At 37.7% G+C, this 14,656-nt stretch overlaps 1 protein-coding gene across 13 annotated transcripts in view; it reads left to right on the top strand.

The window, feature by feature from the left end:
• CDK14 (cyclin dependent kinase 14) overlaps positions 1 to 14,656 on the top strand; it is a 566,062-nt gene that overhangs the window by 453,839 nt on the left and 97,567 nt on the right. For all 13 annotated transcript variants that reach the window (XR_012074504.1, XR_012074505.1, XM_072965036.1 and 10 more), the window contains one exon: positions 2,624 to 2,672. Coding sequence is in view for 11 of the 13 variants with exons in the window: in XM_072965036.1 (XP_072821137.1) it covers positions 2,624 to 2,672 (49 nt within the window). In the remaining 2 variants the exon portion in view is untranslated. The remainder of the gene's footprint in view (positions 1 to 2,623; positions 2,673 to 14,656) is intronic.

Here is a 14,656-nt window from a genome sequence, read left to right as displayed (position 1 = left end):
TTGCACTCCCCCTCCTAAGATGTGAGTTCCCTGCAGGAAGGTCTTCTTCTTGGTTCCCACCTGTATCTTCAGTCCCAAGAAGTGTACCCAGCACCCAGTAGTTGCTCAGTAAATAATAGTTGAATAAATGAATCACTGCATGGTATTTCAAGTCATTTCTTTTGAATAAACTCCGTGTTTAGAGATAGGAGTCCAAAGTGTGTTCTTAAATTTCTTTTTGTTCTTTTTTTCTAGTGATATTCTTATATGTGAAACATACCAGAACAAAAACAATATAAATCATTTTGATTTTCTTCTTTAAAAGTCTGTAATTAAAAGCAGAAAACAACTAACAAAAGACGCCACCCAACATTAAGCATAATAGCCTATTAAGTATTAAATTGTTTAAAAGAGACGAGATCAGTATGAAAAAGAAACCATTTCATTTTACTGGAGGATGTACACAGATCTTGTCAAAATGAGACACCATATCGTTATGTACAAAGAAAGGATAATACCTCCAACTTTGTTTTTCTTTCTCAGTATTATCTTGGCTACTCAGGATCTTTTGTGGTTCCATGGGAATCTTATGATTGCTGTTTTCTATTTTTGTTTTTTAAAAAATGCCATTGGAATCCTGATAGGAGTTGCATTAAATCTATAGATGACTTTGAGTAGTATGAAACGTTTACCAATATATTAATTCTTCCAATCATGAGCATGGAATATCTTTCCATTTATTTTTGTCATCTTCAGTTTCGTTCATCAACGTCTTACAGTTTTCAGTGTACAGATCTTTTACCTACTTGCTTAAATTTATGACTAGGTATTTTATTTCTTTGACGCTATTGTAAATGAGATTACTTTCTTTATCTCTTTTTCAAATAAGTCATTGTTAGTATATAGAAATGCAACTGATTTTTGTATTTCGAATTTGTGTCCTGCAGTTTCACTAAATTTGTCTATTAGTTATAACAGTTTTTTGGTGGAGTCTTTATTTTTCTGTGTATAAAATCGTGTCATCTGCAGACAGCAACAATTTTACGTCTTCATTCCAATTCAGATGCCGCCCTCCCCCCCCCCTTTTTTTTTTTTTGCTTGATTGCTCTGACTAGGACTTCCAGTACTCTGCTGAATAGGAATAGTGAGAGTGGGCACCTTGTCTTGTTCCTCATCTTAAAGGAAAAGCTTTCTACTTTTTACCGCTGAGTACAATGTTAACTGTGGGCTTGTCATGTACGGACTTCATTGTGTTGAAGTATGTTTCATCTGTACCCAGTTTATTGAGAGTTTATATCATAAATGGCTATTGAATTTTGTCAAATGCATTTTCTGCATCTGTTGAGATGATCGTGTGATTTTTATCTTTCATTCTGTTACTATGATGTATCACACTTACAGATTGCATATGTTGAACCATCTTTGCATCCCAGGGATGCATAATATAAAAGAGACAATATTCTTTTTAATTGCTGGTGGGTAAATTAAAAGTAATCTGTCAGCATCTATGTGCGTATCATTTGCCAAGCAGTTCTATGTTGAGGAATCTATTTAAAAGAAAGGAAAGCAACAGTATATAGAGATAGATGTGCAAGGATTATTTATTTGTTTGTTTGTTTATCTTTCACTTCTATTGAGATATAACTGACATGCAGCACTGATTAAGGGGTACAGCATGGTTTGACTTCATACATCATGAAATGATTAATAGGGGTTATTTATTGAAGCATTGTTTTTAAGAAAAAAAGAGATTGGAAACTATCTAAATTTTTATCAGTAGGAGAATGGTCAAGTAATTTATGTACTTCTATCCTATGGAATATTACACAGGTTTAAAACAACTGTTATTTTTTATTTTAAGGACTATTTGCTATATATTATTAAATGCTTAAAATTTTAAGAGAAAGTTTATTGCACAATCCATTAAAAAATTTAAATAGTGTATATATTTTTTAAAATGGAGGGGTTTGTATTTATAAACATGAAAAAATACGTGGGGAGAGACATACCAAGCCATTGACAATTGCTGTATCATCAGGAGTGAAAAATGGAGAGCAGGAGAAAAGATTATTAAGCATATTCTGTGCCACTTTATTGTTTAACTTGGCAAAACAAATGTTGTGTTTTACCTTTTTAAGTATAATAAAGATTGTTCAATGATAAATGTAAATATACATTACGGGGTGTTGGTGGTTTGGCTTTGAGTGTGTGTGAATACCCTGGAGTGTAAGGAAGGAGCACTGGCATTGTGTGTTGGGTCAGAGGTGTCTTCCTAGAGAAGGCAGCAGGTCTCACTGGGCCCTTGCATCTTCTCTAAGTCTGCCTACAGTTTGGAGATTAGGAATTTGCATTTCTTTTTTCAATCCAATTAAAACGTAATTATTCTAAGAAATAATTAACTAGGAAAACAGATTATGAAACAAATCACTCTAGACAAAAAAACAATGCTTCATTGTTTAAAATGAAAATAAAATGTTAAGATCATCCTGTTTTACTCTGTAAGTGCAATCTAAAGGTAGAGACCTACTATGTCTAGCATAACTATGGCTAAATCAAACACGAACTTTTTAGAAGTTTTTTTAACATGCTTGCAAAATAGACACTTGAAACAAAGATTGTTTATCATTTTTCTTTTTTATTTCAGAACGCTTTACCCTGTACAGCTCTAAAAACCTTAGACAAGCATGGAATAAGTAAGTTTTTTTAATACAGATTGTACTCGTTCTCTTTTTCTCTTTTAATTTTTAAAACTCTCCTGATAAGTTTGTCATGATATTTTGTCATTTCTTTATCCAATTATCTATTCATCCGTGCGTTTAACAACTAAACAGTCATTAAGCTCTAACTGTGTGCCAGCCACCACGTTCTGCCTGAGCCAACACTGTTGTTGGAGTTTGGGTTCCTAGAGTGTTGTAGGATTGCTTCAGAGTTGTAAATCTTGAAATTCATCCTCTCCTAACTAGATTCCAAGAAATGTTTTAGCATCAGCAAGATAGTATTTCCTAAGTGTAATATAGCAACTGACTTTCTAATATAAATAACCTTGGTGACAACCTTCAAGCTAGATAACACTAATCTTACAGGTTTTTTCAGTTTACCTATTTTTCCCCAGGCCTTGTTGGGAAGCTAAGTCCACGTTCACTTGGAATATGTATGTACTCTGCATTTCATTTCTATTCTCTCATCTGACCTCTCAAAACCAATGAAATACTTTTATTTATTGGTTTTGAAATTTGATGACATCTGAAGATCTGGGTGTCTCAAGTTATTCAGAGGTCTTTTATTGCAAACCAGACTGACTGTTAGTAAATCATTGCAGGTGGGAAAGTAGAGTAATGGGGTCGCTCCTGTCTGATGGTGAGCTTCACACTTCCAGCATGATGTTGGAGGAAAGGTGGATGGAGCTGCTTTGATTAAACAAAGTATAATTTGTCATAACAAAATTTTGTCTGTGGGGGATTTAAGGTGGTTGTCTCTCTTTTACATTATTACATGTTTAATTTTAGATGCTATCAATTATGGGAAAGAATAAGAAATACTTTTTATAATAAAAATGCCTTTAATCAATGCTGTCAGCTGATAACAGAAGACAGCTATTTTTGTGAGGGATTCATGGAAAGAATACATTAAACCCTTCAGTGGATTATTTGACAGATTTGGCAATTTATTTTGATTAAATTCATACTTAGAAGAACACACCTGTATAATTATTTTTGTCTAACACAAGACTCTGCATTTGCCATTGGAAGAGTCAGTTCTTAATACCTAGAATCTCCCCTGGGAGGAGGCCCTGGGCTGGGAGGGAACATTCTATGTGTTCCTCACCCTCTCACCCTCCTCCCCCCAACTTCACTGACCATTGGTTTGACATTTTATTTAAGTGCTTTCATGTACCAGGTAATATATACAGTGTACAGTTCCTGCCTTGATTAAATCATCAAACACATTTCTCAAAATTCCTCAGAAAGTTTTGTCCAGCCAAGTAACCATGAAGCAGTTGAATCTCTGTCTCTGAAGTAACAGGAAAACCTGGCAAATCTACTACACAGTAGCATTTGTGGAAGAACAGCCCGCAATTTAGCTAACCCTCCACTTCCCTCCTTCAGAGCCAGGAAAACCTCCAGATCACCCAGGAAAATAAACGGCAATTTTTCTCTGCTTAGAATAGTCTACAAAAGACAGGGCAGGGGAGAGGGAGGTCTAGACATGATGCTGAGTGAAACTGCGTCCACTGTCCTCTTGTGGATGTGACCCCACACCGTGCACACCCAGCCCACACCGGTCGTTCATTTCTGCAACTCGTATTCCGCACCTTCATCTATATGCCCTGATGGATGGCTTTTCTTTCTTGTTCAGTCATTTCATAGTGACTCGTGGGATGCCTCTCAGAGAAGACACTTTTGTCCATTTATATTCCTCTATCTCAGGAGAAAATAGGTTATTTCATGTCTTTCAAAAAGAAAAAGAACATGGAAGGAGTATTCAAGCTTTGCATTGCTTTCCCTTGTTCTGGCCACCTAAGATCTGAAGCTTTCCTGTTTCTGAGACATACTGTTCATGTCACAACAGAAGGAGTTAATTTCATTGACAAAAATTAGGATGTGAGATCGTCTGCTGTTGCTGCTTTAAAATTTTTTTAAAGAAAAAATTCCCTAATTTTTTTCCTAAAAGATGCTAGATGCAGTAAATATACTTTTACTTCTGAGGGCAAATTAGAATCCTCCAGAATATGATTTTACACAAAATAAGAACAGAGTTTTTCTTTAAGATATTACTTCGGAGATATTTCTTATTTGCATTTTCCATGAACATATATTTATATTTTTTATACCAAAACAAGATCTAAACTACTGAAGGAAATACTACATTTTTATGTAAAGTCTTTTTAATCATTTCCTAGAGTTATAGTTAATATCTTTCTTTTAATTTCTACCATCACATACTTTTTTTTTTAACTTAGAATTAATTCAAAGTCATTTAACAGAGTCCCACCCTTAGATTACTTTAAAACCATTTTGGGGAAATACTAAAAGCTGAGCTTGAAGTAAAATTTAAAAAATAGAACCGTGCTGGTTTTGGTCCCTGTAAGTCTTATTTTGTTTGTTGCCTGAAGGTTTTAGTTCAGAAAACACTATGTAATAAAATCATCACTAAACATATTATAAAAATATGACTTTCTGGTTTCCCAGTGTTATGTACTGAATCCTTAAAGCCAGGATATAGCCTCCAGCCAGTTGGAACCCAGTGCAGTTTAGAGAGAACTGAGAATTCAGAGACATTAACTATATTATTGATTCTTCCTCCAAACGGACTTGTAACCTTGCAGCCATCACTGACATTTCAACATCTCTCACTTCAGAGTGGGGTCCAGATTTGGAAGAATTGCATTTAAAGCCTATTAAGCAAATGTTGGCTTTCTCTATCACTAACTAATTTGCTGTCTACAGCACAGTTACGAAACCAAAGCAATTGGTAAATTCTCTTGAACAGCAGTTCAGTAATTGGTTCAAAATAAAGTGAACTAATTTGTAAGAATTAATTGGAATTCAATTTAGATAGGTTAATACAAGATGGGCAGGTTAATATACAAATGTAAGTCGCTGTTCAAAATTAAGTAACAATGTCATTAAAAATACGTATTAACACAGCTGTGGGAGCTGGTGAGTATGTTAACCTGCCTAAGGGGGTAAGACTTTCTAGAGAAATGAATTCTCACGTCGCTCTGAATGGCTGTAACAAGTGACCCAGTTTATTTTGGGACAACGTCTGCCCTAGGTAACACCCATGCAATTCCCCACTGACTTCATTTATACCAGTAACCATGGGCATAATTTTATCCTTTGAAGGATTTTTTTAGTATTCTGGGGAAGCAAAGCAGGGATAGGAGAAAAATATCAAAAGATTCAGCAGGTATCTAAACTCAAAAGGACAATACAAAGAAGAAGTCTTAATTACAGGATCGAGAATAATAAGTACATATTAATAAAGAAAAGACAGTCCTTTCTTCCCTCCTAGGGGATTTTGGACTGAAGGGAGACAAATCTTAATTTTATAAATGCATGTTCCATTTTCTGGTGGCCTTCAAAACATTCCATTTTATTTCCTCGGACTTATAAAGACTCTCTCTATTTTTCTTCCAAATCTCTCTATTTATAGTTGTCTGACATTGGCATGCATGTGCAATCAACCAAGAATTTCAGCCACTTAAAAGCTCTTTTATTATTTTGGCTGGAGAAGAAGCCTTAGAATATGCTCTCCAGCAATGTTAAGGGTAGGATTCCAGGAACACATTTGCTTGTTTTGGAACTTTTTTAGCAGCTGAACAATTTTGGGGGTTTGAAAGTAGCAAAAAGAGAAGTAAGGATAAACCACAATGTCACAGAAGACGAATTTGGATAACACAGCTCATGACTGGTAAAGCAGAGCACGTCCACAGACTTCGAACAGGTGAAGGCAGCCTTGTCCTGCCCATGTGCTCTAGTTCTGCTTATAATCCTTCTTGTTAGTAAATCCAACTGGATTTCTCCTACAAATCAAAAAAAAAAAAAAAAGACGGTAATTTAAGATGTCCAATTAATTCAGAGACATTGTTTTGTACCGTGGTGGAAATGCAAAAATAGAAACTAAAACATTTACCCGCGTATATTTGAATGTACCAGCAGAATCCCAAACCCTAATTTAGGAGATTTTAGAAGTGTTTTCTGACTTGGTGTTCTTGAACTTTTTCTTGAGTATTTTACCTGATTTGATGGTTAACTTCCAAAACATATTTTAAAAATGACATGCTAGATAATTGTGTTCCATGTGCGTAAAACCTAATGTATTTAAAATAATATTTAGAGAAATAACAAATTTCACTATAATTATATTGGTAGTTCTCTATTGTATTTTTCTTGTGATATCTAATTGCATCACATTAAGATTTAAGTCAGTGCCTTCTCAAGAAAGAAAAGTCCTGTTTGCTACTCTGCCTTATTGTTTTAAGTTGACCTAAAATTTTCTAAAATAATCATACACTGAAAAGTAAGTTCATGCTTTTGGTTTCTCTACTAGCTGCTTAGAAATGTTAGAGGAAGGTAAGCATAGTCACTGCCACTAGGTGGAGCAGTTGAGTCGAGCCAGAGTTTAACCTCTTTCTACAGTTTCACATTTTTTTCATTGTTGATCATTTTTGTTATAATTCTGTTTACTTCAAAGTAGCAGTTTTAATTTATTTAGTGCCTGGAGATTTCTTCTCACAGTATTTTCAAAGAAATTGGACTTTACATCATCAATGCACTTTTTTAAGGAGGGGTTTATTGGGGTGACAAGCTCTAATGCAGACACTAGAGCAGACATTTTGGAATTCCATTCTCTTCACTCAGAGGATGAGCTGGAGCTGCAGTTGTCAACGTCCCAGCTCTCGGGATTTGAGTCCAGCATTGGGAGGCTACGTGGGGATGTAGTTCCTCATCACACCCTGGTAAATACAGTTTTCGACACCTGGACAGTCTGGAGGCTACAAAGTCTCCTCCGCCTGCTTGACAGTCTTAGTTCAGAGAAACATTCATTCAGTTTCACGAGAATAATTTATAAATGAATCATTAGTTCAGCTCCTGAAGCATTATATAGATGTGATGTTGATCTGATTTGTTAAACCCCTTGCCACTCACCAGAGAGCAGTTCTTCTAGAAAACTGAAGAGTAGATTCTTGAAGGGGAAAAAGGGAAGGTCCTAAAATAGGACATGGTTTGCAGGAACTGGTGGGAGTCAAAGAAGACAGCATAAAGTTCTGTGCAAAGACACAGGTTGGAGGCAGGTGCCAGAAGGACAAAGAGAAAGCTGCCCAAGAGAAGATGGCAGATCTGCCAAAGGCCCAGCCTGTCACTCAGAGCAGCAGCAGCATAAATATGATCACACGTGAGGCGACCTAGTCAGAGGCCTGACACACACCTGTGAGTCCTTAGTGCTGGCTGTGATGGGGGTGGTAGTGGTAATCAGACAGCCTTGAGTGATACAGAGTTGGCTTTCGTACACGTTGTCCCATCTTCATGTCCTTATAACAATATTGGGAGGTAGAGCAGATAGTATCATCTCCATTTTATAGCTTGAAATAAAAAAAAAATGCTTGGTGAAGTCAAAGGATCAGTGCTATTGAGAATTACAGTTTGGAAGATATACCCCAGAGTGAATCTTATGAAAGAAATATTATCCATTTAAAACCCCTGATCTTTGAGTAGGCTTATCAATACCTGGATTTATTTTGTTCTCACTATGACTTTTCATCAGGAGAGCTCTTCTGGGACCTGGTGTCTTTCATTCCCAGTGGGAGAACGGGGGGTGGAGTAGAAACCTGGCTTCCTCTATCCTGGGGAACAGTGTTTGCAGAAGGCTGACCACCCACACCATCAGTTAGGGCCTCTCCTGAGCCACTGCTGGGTAATGTGCCTTTGGGATAAAGGCAAGTTTGTGACAATCCAAGTGCTGGGGATGACAGGCCTGCTGGCCACCCACTCGGGCCCTGCTAGTGAGACTTATCACCCATTCCGCACAGCTCCCACTACCCCCAGGGAATTATCCTCTCTCATTTTGTGTCATTGCCAGATTTCTCGTTCATGTCTTTCTTTTTGTAGCAAAGAGTTTGCTGACATTAATAACCCTGGTGATGGCCAAGGGCAGGCCCCGTGCTGTTTGCTATCTTTCAGGAACGAATTTTTTATTCGCTGTTTGATAGACAGAAAATGTCCATCTTCTCTCTCACTAATTGGCAATGTGTGCCAGGCCTGGGAGTCAGCTACAGCCATGGTTTTTCATCCTTTCAGATTACGTGTTAGACTCCTCATCCAAAAGTACACACTTCTGGTCTAAAACCTGCCTTCCGCCATCCAGCTCATTAAGGAGTAATACCCAACCACAGTTCTGAAGCAGCACGGGCCAAATTTCAATCCTAGATCCAATACTGAACCATATACTATTCAGGATCCGAGACCCAGATTTTCCGTCTTTAAGACCCTTGGCAGGATTGTTGTGAGGAATGAGTGAGGTGCAGATATGGATGAACAGGGGCTTTCAGGAAGCACTAGCTCCTGGTTTTCAGCACGCCCTGCCCTCTCCTTCCAGTCCAAGCGCTTCATTCATTTCAAAATAAGCAGTTGTCCTTGAACATGGACACCACTGCTACATAGGGTCGGTCCCCAGACATCTGGAATATCCTTCTGTATTCCTTCTACCTTCCTGGGAACATGTGCTGAGTTTCTTGGTCACGAAATGATTTTTAAAAAAATACTTGCCCAGCAGTTTCTTCCTAAGAGTGTTATGTTAGCAAATAGCATTGTACATAATTTGTGTGAAACTGAGATTTATCCTAAGTTTTGAAATGCGTCTGTTAGACAGTTTTCCTAATTAAATTGAGAGAAGCCCATAGACAAATACTGTTACCAAGTTCAAAGCACCTGTGATGCTCTCTGTACGTGAGCTGACGGGTAAGCCTGAACCAGGTGCACAGGGCCTGGGTGTTCGCTTGACCCAAGAATTTCACTGGTGACCCTAAAAGTAATCATTCTTGCTGTTTCTGGCTCCTAAATGGGCTGGATAGATGACTTATCTCTAGAAACACAAAGAATAAAGCCTGGAAGCAGCACCTTAGTCTGGTTCACCAGTCATCCCTGGCGAGCAAATGGGTAGGTGGTGCCAAAGGAAACTACTTTGTCTTTCAGACACTGAGCCAAGTCCGTACCCGAAGGCACAAGTCCCATGTTACCTTGTTACATCCATCACGGGAGTGACTTTAACGATAGCTTTTTTTATGTCCTTAACAAAACAACAAAGATAAATTAAAATGCCTTAAACACACATATACTGTAATCCCCAAATCAGTTCTTTTTCTTATCTAAAAGAGCATTTTTAGATAATTTCAGTATTTTGGGGATCTCAGAAAAATCCAGGAGTGGTTTACAATTTAAGTCTCATCGTGAGAGTGTGTGTGTGTGTGTGTGTGTGTGTGTGTGTGTGTGTTATTACCCAGACTGTAAATGAGATACGAGTCAATAGAAATTTTAACACAAAGGGATCAATATTCTGGCCCTTGCTGCATTAAAGTACACCGTATCTTTGTGTGTGTGTGTATGTGAATTCTCTGCCAGGCCTCAGCTGAATTTAATCCCTCCAGACTTGATATACAAACATAATGCCAAATAGAGAACTTCCCTTAAATTATTCAAATCTCCCCATAAGTGATTTCTCACTCTTCCTGCAATGGAAAACATTTGATCATAAATTCAATTAAATCAGCCATCATCTTTGTGATGTTTGTCCAGCTAAGTCCTTTAGTGACTAAACCAATAAACATCCCAGCTCTGTGTGTGTGTGTGTGTGTGTGTGTGTGTGTGTGTTTATGGCCTGACTGTTGGGGAAGAATTGACTTGAAGTAAAGATGAAGAGTGGTTCTCATTTCTTAGGCCAGATTTTGACCACTTTACTGTGGCCAAGATTTAAAAGATTAAACTCTTAGCAGAGATAAAATCATGTCTATTCCTTTGAATTCATTGGCTCTTACTTTCCAACTCAGGGTCTAGTTTTAATACAGTAAGTTTTAGATCCAAACTGACATACTTTGGAGATATTAGTAAAAGCTGTTAAACCACTTTATTCTTCCTCTTCCTTCCACACCCTCTCCTCCCTTAAAACAAAGGAAAGGTGACTATTGACACTTTTAAGTTTCTCCAGGAAAATGCTGTTAGGTAATGGACTCTGGTACTATTTATGATTTCTCATATTTATGTCAGCTGAAGAGGAAAGGTTTACTAGAGGCTTATAAATGTTGATTGTTTCTCATTTTATCCTAAAATCTTTCAGACAATAGATGCAATCAGCTGCCTCCCCTCTTTTTCACCATATCTTGACTGCCAGTCCTATTAATTTGGATGTAACTGGCCCTTATTTATGCATTGTCCTTACTTATGTTATATCTGTTTGGCCTCTAGAGGGCAGCATGTTCTGGGGAAAAAAGGTTAGAGGACAGCTGCTTATCTCCATAAAGTATGTGAGATAAGAACTGATTTTTTTTTTTTTCCGTTAGCAAAACAAGTAAGATATTTCAGGTAGAGAAGTCAGTGCTGCTCCATGCTTTGATTGTCCATCTGCTGCTTTGGGCGTCTACCTGGACGGGGGACATCTTTATGAACTGGCTCAGCTGCCTTGGAGGCCACTGAAAGATTGCTCCAGGTTCCATGCCTTTGTCTCCAACTGGAAATAAGCCTATGATTTTATTTATAAAGATGAATACAAGTGGGATTTTTCCATTTGTCTCTCATTTCTTGTCACCTTTGACTGAAGTTTAGAATTTAAGTGGAATTGTACCCACAGTTCTAATTTATTTGGTGGTCAAATGAGGCTTTACTCTCTTGTCTTAGAATTCGGCAACGTTACATCCCTTACTTTTAGGTTGTGACCCTGAAGGAATTCTAATGTCTCTTATTTTTCCCAAGGAAGTAAAAAACGTTTCCACAGGGACATCATCCATCCATCATGATTTTAGGCTCTTTCTCGTAACAGGCCAGCAGATCCTTGACGTAATCCCTGACCTAGCCTTCCTCTCTGTAGCTACAGTTACTGATTTTCTCAATACAATCTCTGCTCTTTATCTAAAGAATAAAATCTTTCCAGTGTATAAAGTATGCATTTTTTTATTTTAGAAATTTCTAGAAACTGCAGGAGATCTTTGAAAGATAGAGCAGTACTGTCCGGTAAATCTTGATGCATGATAGAAATGTTCTATATCTGCGCCGTCCAACATGGTAGCTCCCAGCCACGTGGGGCCATTAACTTAAAATATGGTTAATGCAATTGAGGAATTTCATTTTTATCTCATTTAATTTTAATTAATTAAAATTTAAATGGTCACATGTGGCTTATGGTGACCAAATTGGAACGTGCAGAACAGACCATGACTTCTGATCAGTTTATAACAAAATGTTTTATCAGAATATATTGTGAGGTGGATTAGATTTTGCAGCTAAAAACCTACTGCCCAGGCTTTTATTCTCTCAGTTATTTCTTTCTCGTATAGCTATAGGCTTAAATCCAAATCCTCTGACGCTGCCCCAGGATTTTCTCTCTCATAGAACATCTGAGAGATTTTCAATTTTCAAATTCTTCGATTTTGTTGAATATTGAACGCCTGTCTCCTGGGTTTCCAGAATGGGGTCTTAAAGCCTGGCATTTGGACAGCACTGATTCTGGGGGCACTGGCCATTTCACAGTCTCAGCTCTGCCACTTCTAGATCTGTTTTTCCCTAAATATAGAAGTAAAACTTGACAGTGTGCTCAAGTGTGTCCAACTGCATACGAGCTTGACACAAGTTAGCAGATTCCCTAAATTGGAGTGTCCTCCCCCATATAGGTATGAAACAGCTATTTACATTAACTACAGATAAGGCCCGTGTTTGTCCCATCCTCTCTCAAGTGACCTCGCTGTTCTTTTAAATGTTCTTATCAGTTGCCAAGTAATCGCTTTTTTTTTTTAAATGCTTCCGTATTTTTACATATCATCTACAAATGACTTAGTTTTCCACGTTATGCTGATATGGTTGGTTTTTTGTTTGTTTTGTTGTTTTTGTTGGTTTTTTGTTTTTGTTTCTTTTAGTATTGATATTGCTGATTTTAAAACAAAGACAGACTCTTTTTTCTTTAATAGTTTGTGTCATGCCACTAGCTTCTGCCTCCTGTTAGAGATACGAGTGAAAACACCCTTACCTTCATATACCTGGCAGTTCTAAGTCATTGGACCTAGATGATAATAAATGTGCAGCTTTAAATTCTGTTCATTTATCTTTCATTTCAGCTGTAAAGATAGAATCAGTGCTCAAGAAGATGGATAGTTCAGCAATTATGCCAGTTTAGGAGACCTTTAAGCCCAAATGGATATGGAATGTCACCCTTCCATTAGAAATCGTCTTTTATAAAGAGCCAAATGTAGCATTAAAGGCAGGAATAAAGGAACGTGCAATGCAGAGGCTGTGCTCACTTCCGATAAGCACAGCCTCTGCCTATTCTTTGCACACCATCAAACCATGCTTTGTAGCTCCTGTACCCCCGGATCCACAGCTGCCTTACACTAGGAGAGAGGAAAGCAAGGATGGTTGGTAGCCACGTTATTTTTTTAAGAGACTGGCCTCTCAGAAAAGCTTAGCATCCCTACACCAAAGGGCACGAGAGAGCACAATAGAGAGGGATCTTAAGGTTCTTGTCAGTGCTTTGTTAGTATTGGGCGTTAAGCCTGAGCTCTCGTGTACAAAGGCAGTTCCCTGCCATTTTAAGACTGGTTGACTATCTGTTAATGGGCATGTGAGTTATCTGCAGAAAAATCATTAGACTGAAGTTTTTCTAATGTAACAACTGTTTCTGTGCTGAGAACAGCCATTTGCCAACTCCAGAAGCACTTTAGATTATTTGATAATAGCCATGCTACCATGTGCAGGTTCGTACAGGTATAGAGAGAGAGAAAAATGAAAGGTCAAAGGCAAGGGCTTGGAACCAGGAGAAGAATAAGGTACCATGTCTTAACTCTTCTCGAGTTGGAATACACCCTGCAGGTTCGTTGCTAAAAATCATTCCTTATATTGCATATTCTAATGTCAGAGGAAATGATGTCTTTTGACGGAAATACATGAAATATTTTTTCTAAAAATTACAAAAAAATCTCTCCTTGAACAGTTCTCATATTTGTAATATACATCACACGCAGAGTAGGATGAATTATTTTTCAGGCCTCGAACCACAAAACCAGAACAAACACAACAAAAGATGTTTTCTCCATACTAACTTTGGCGTCAGCCTTGGCCATGTAAAAAATTACAGTAAACCCTCTCCAAACACTTGCTGCAGTGACCCAGTATTTTAGTAGATGTCAGCTTGATATTGTACAGTTCTGAGGGCCCTGGTTCAGATGGTTGTGAGTCACTCTATTTGGGGAGCAGCTGAACAGAAGGGTTGGGAAGAGAAAAGGAGAAAAGAGACGGCAGAGAAGATGACGTGCTTTCACTGTCGTCTTGATAAATCTGGGCTTAAGGTCAGCACCCTAGGGCCTGCTAGGCAGGAGGAAATCAAGACATAGAAGACCAGCCGGAGAAAGAACTATAGTCATGGTGAGCCATAGAACGAGGAAGACATTGGACACTTAGAAAGAGGACAAGTATAGTCAAGAGTAAAGGGGAGACTGGCAAAGAAGGTAGTACGCCTTGGTAGGTAACACTGCTAAACACGTTTACAAAATCTTAAAATAAGAGGCAGATGCTACAGCTTGTCTAACAACAAAATCTCCCAATGAGGTGTTTCCTACCAGAGAATTTTTAGGGACTCTGATTTGGGAGCGAATATTATAGTCTTAATCCTTTTACTGCTCTTAGTAGGATCAGTTTAATTTTTTACATGCACAGATGTGGTGAAGCACTGGCAGTAATATTTATCGTAAATACCAACAGCCACACTTGTTCATGGTGCACATAGATGTGCCTGAAGCATTGCCAAATGCTGTGTCTGCAGTATCTCATTTAATCCTGAAAATAACTCTCAAATAATTTGTGTTTTTCTGATAGTAACATTTCGGTTTATATTATTTATTTATTTTTGCATGTTTTATATATATATATAAATATATATATATATATTTGACTTACAATGTTGTATTAGTTTCTGATGT

Source organism: Vicugna pacos, chromosome 7, assembly GCF_048564905.1.
Source record: "Vicugna pacos chromosome 7, VicPac4, whole genome shotgun sequence".
Classification (NCBI taxonomy): Eukaryota; Metazoa; Chordata; class Mammalia; order Artiodactyla; family Camelidae; genus Vicugna; species Vicugna pacos.
Note: the sequence above shows the minus strand (reverse complement) of the source record. Positions and strands in the feature narration are given on the sequence as shown.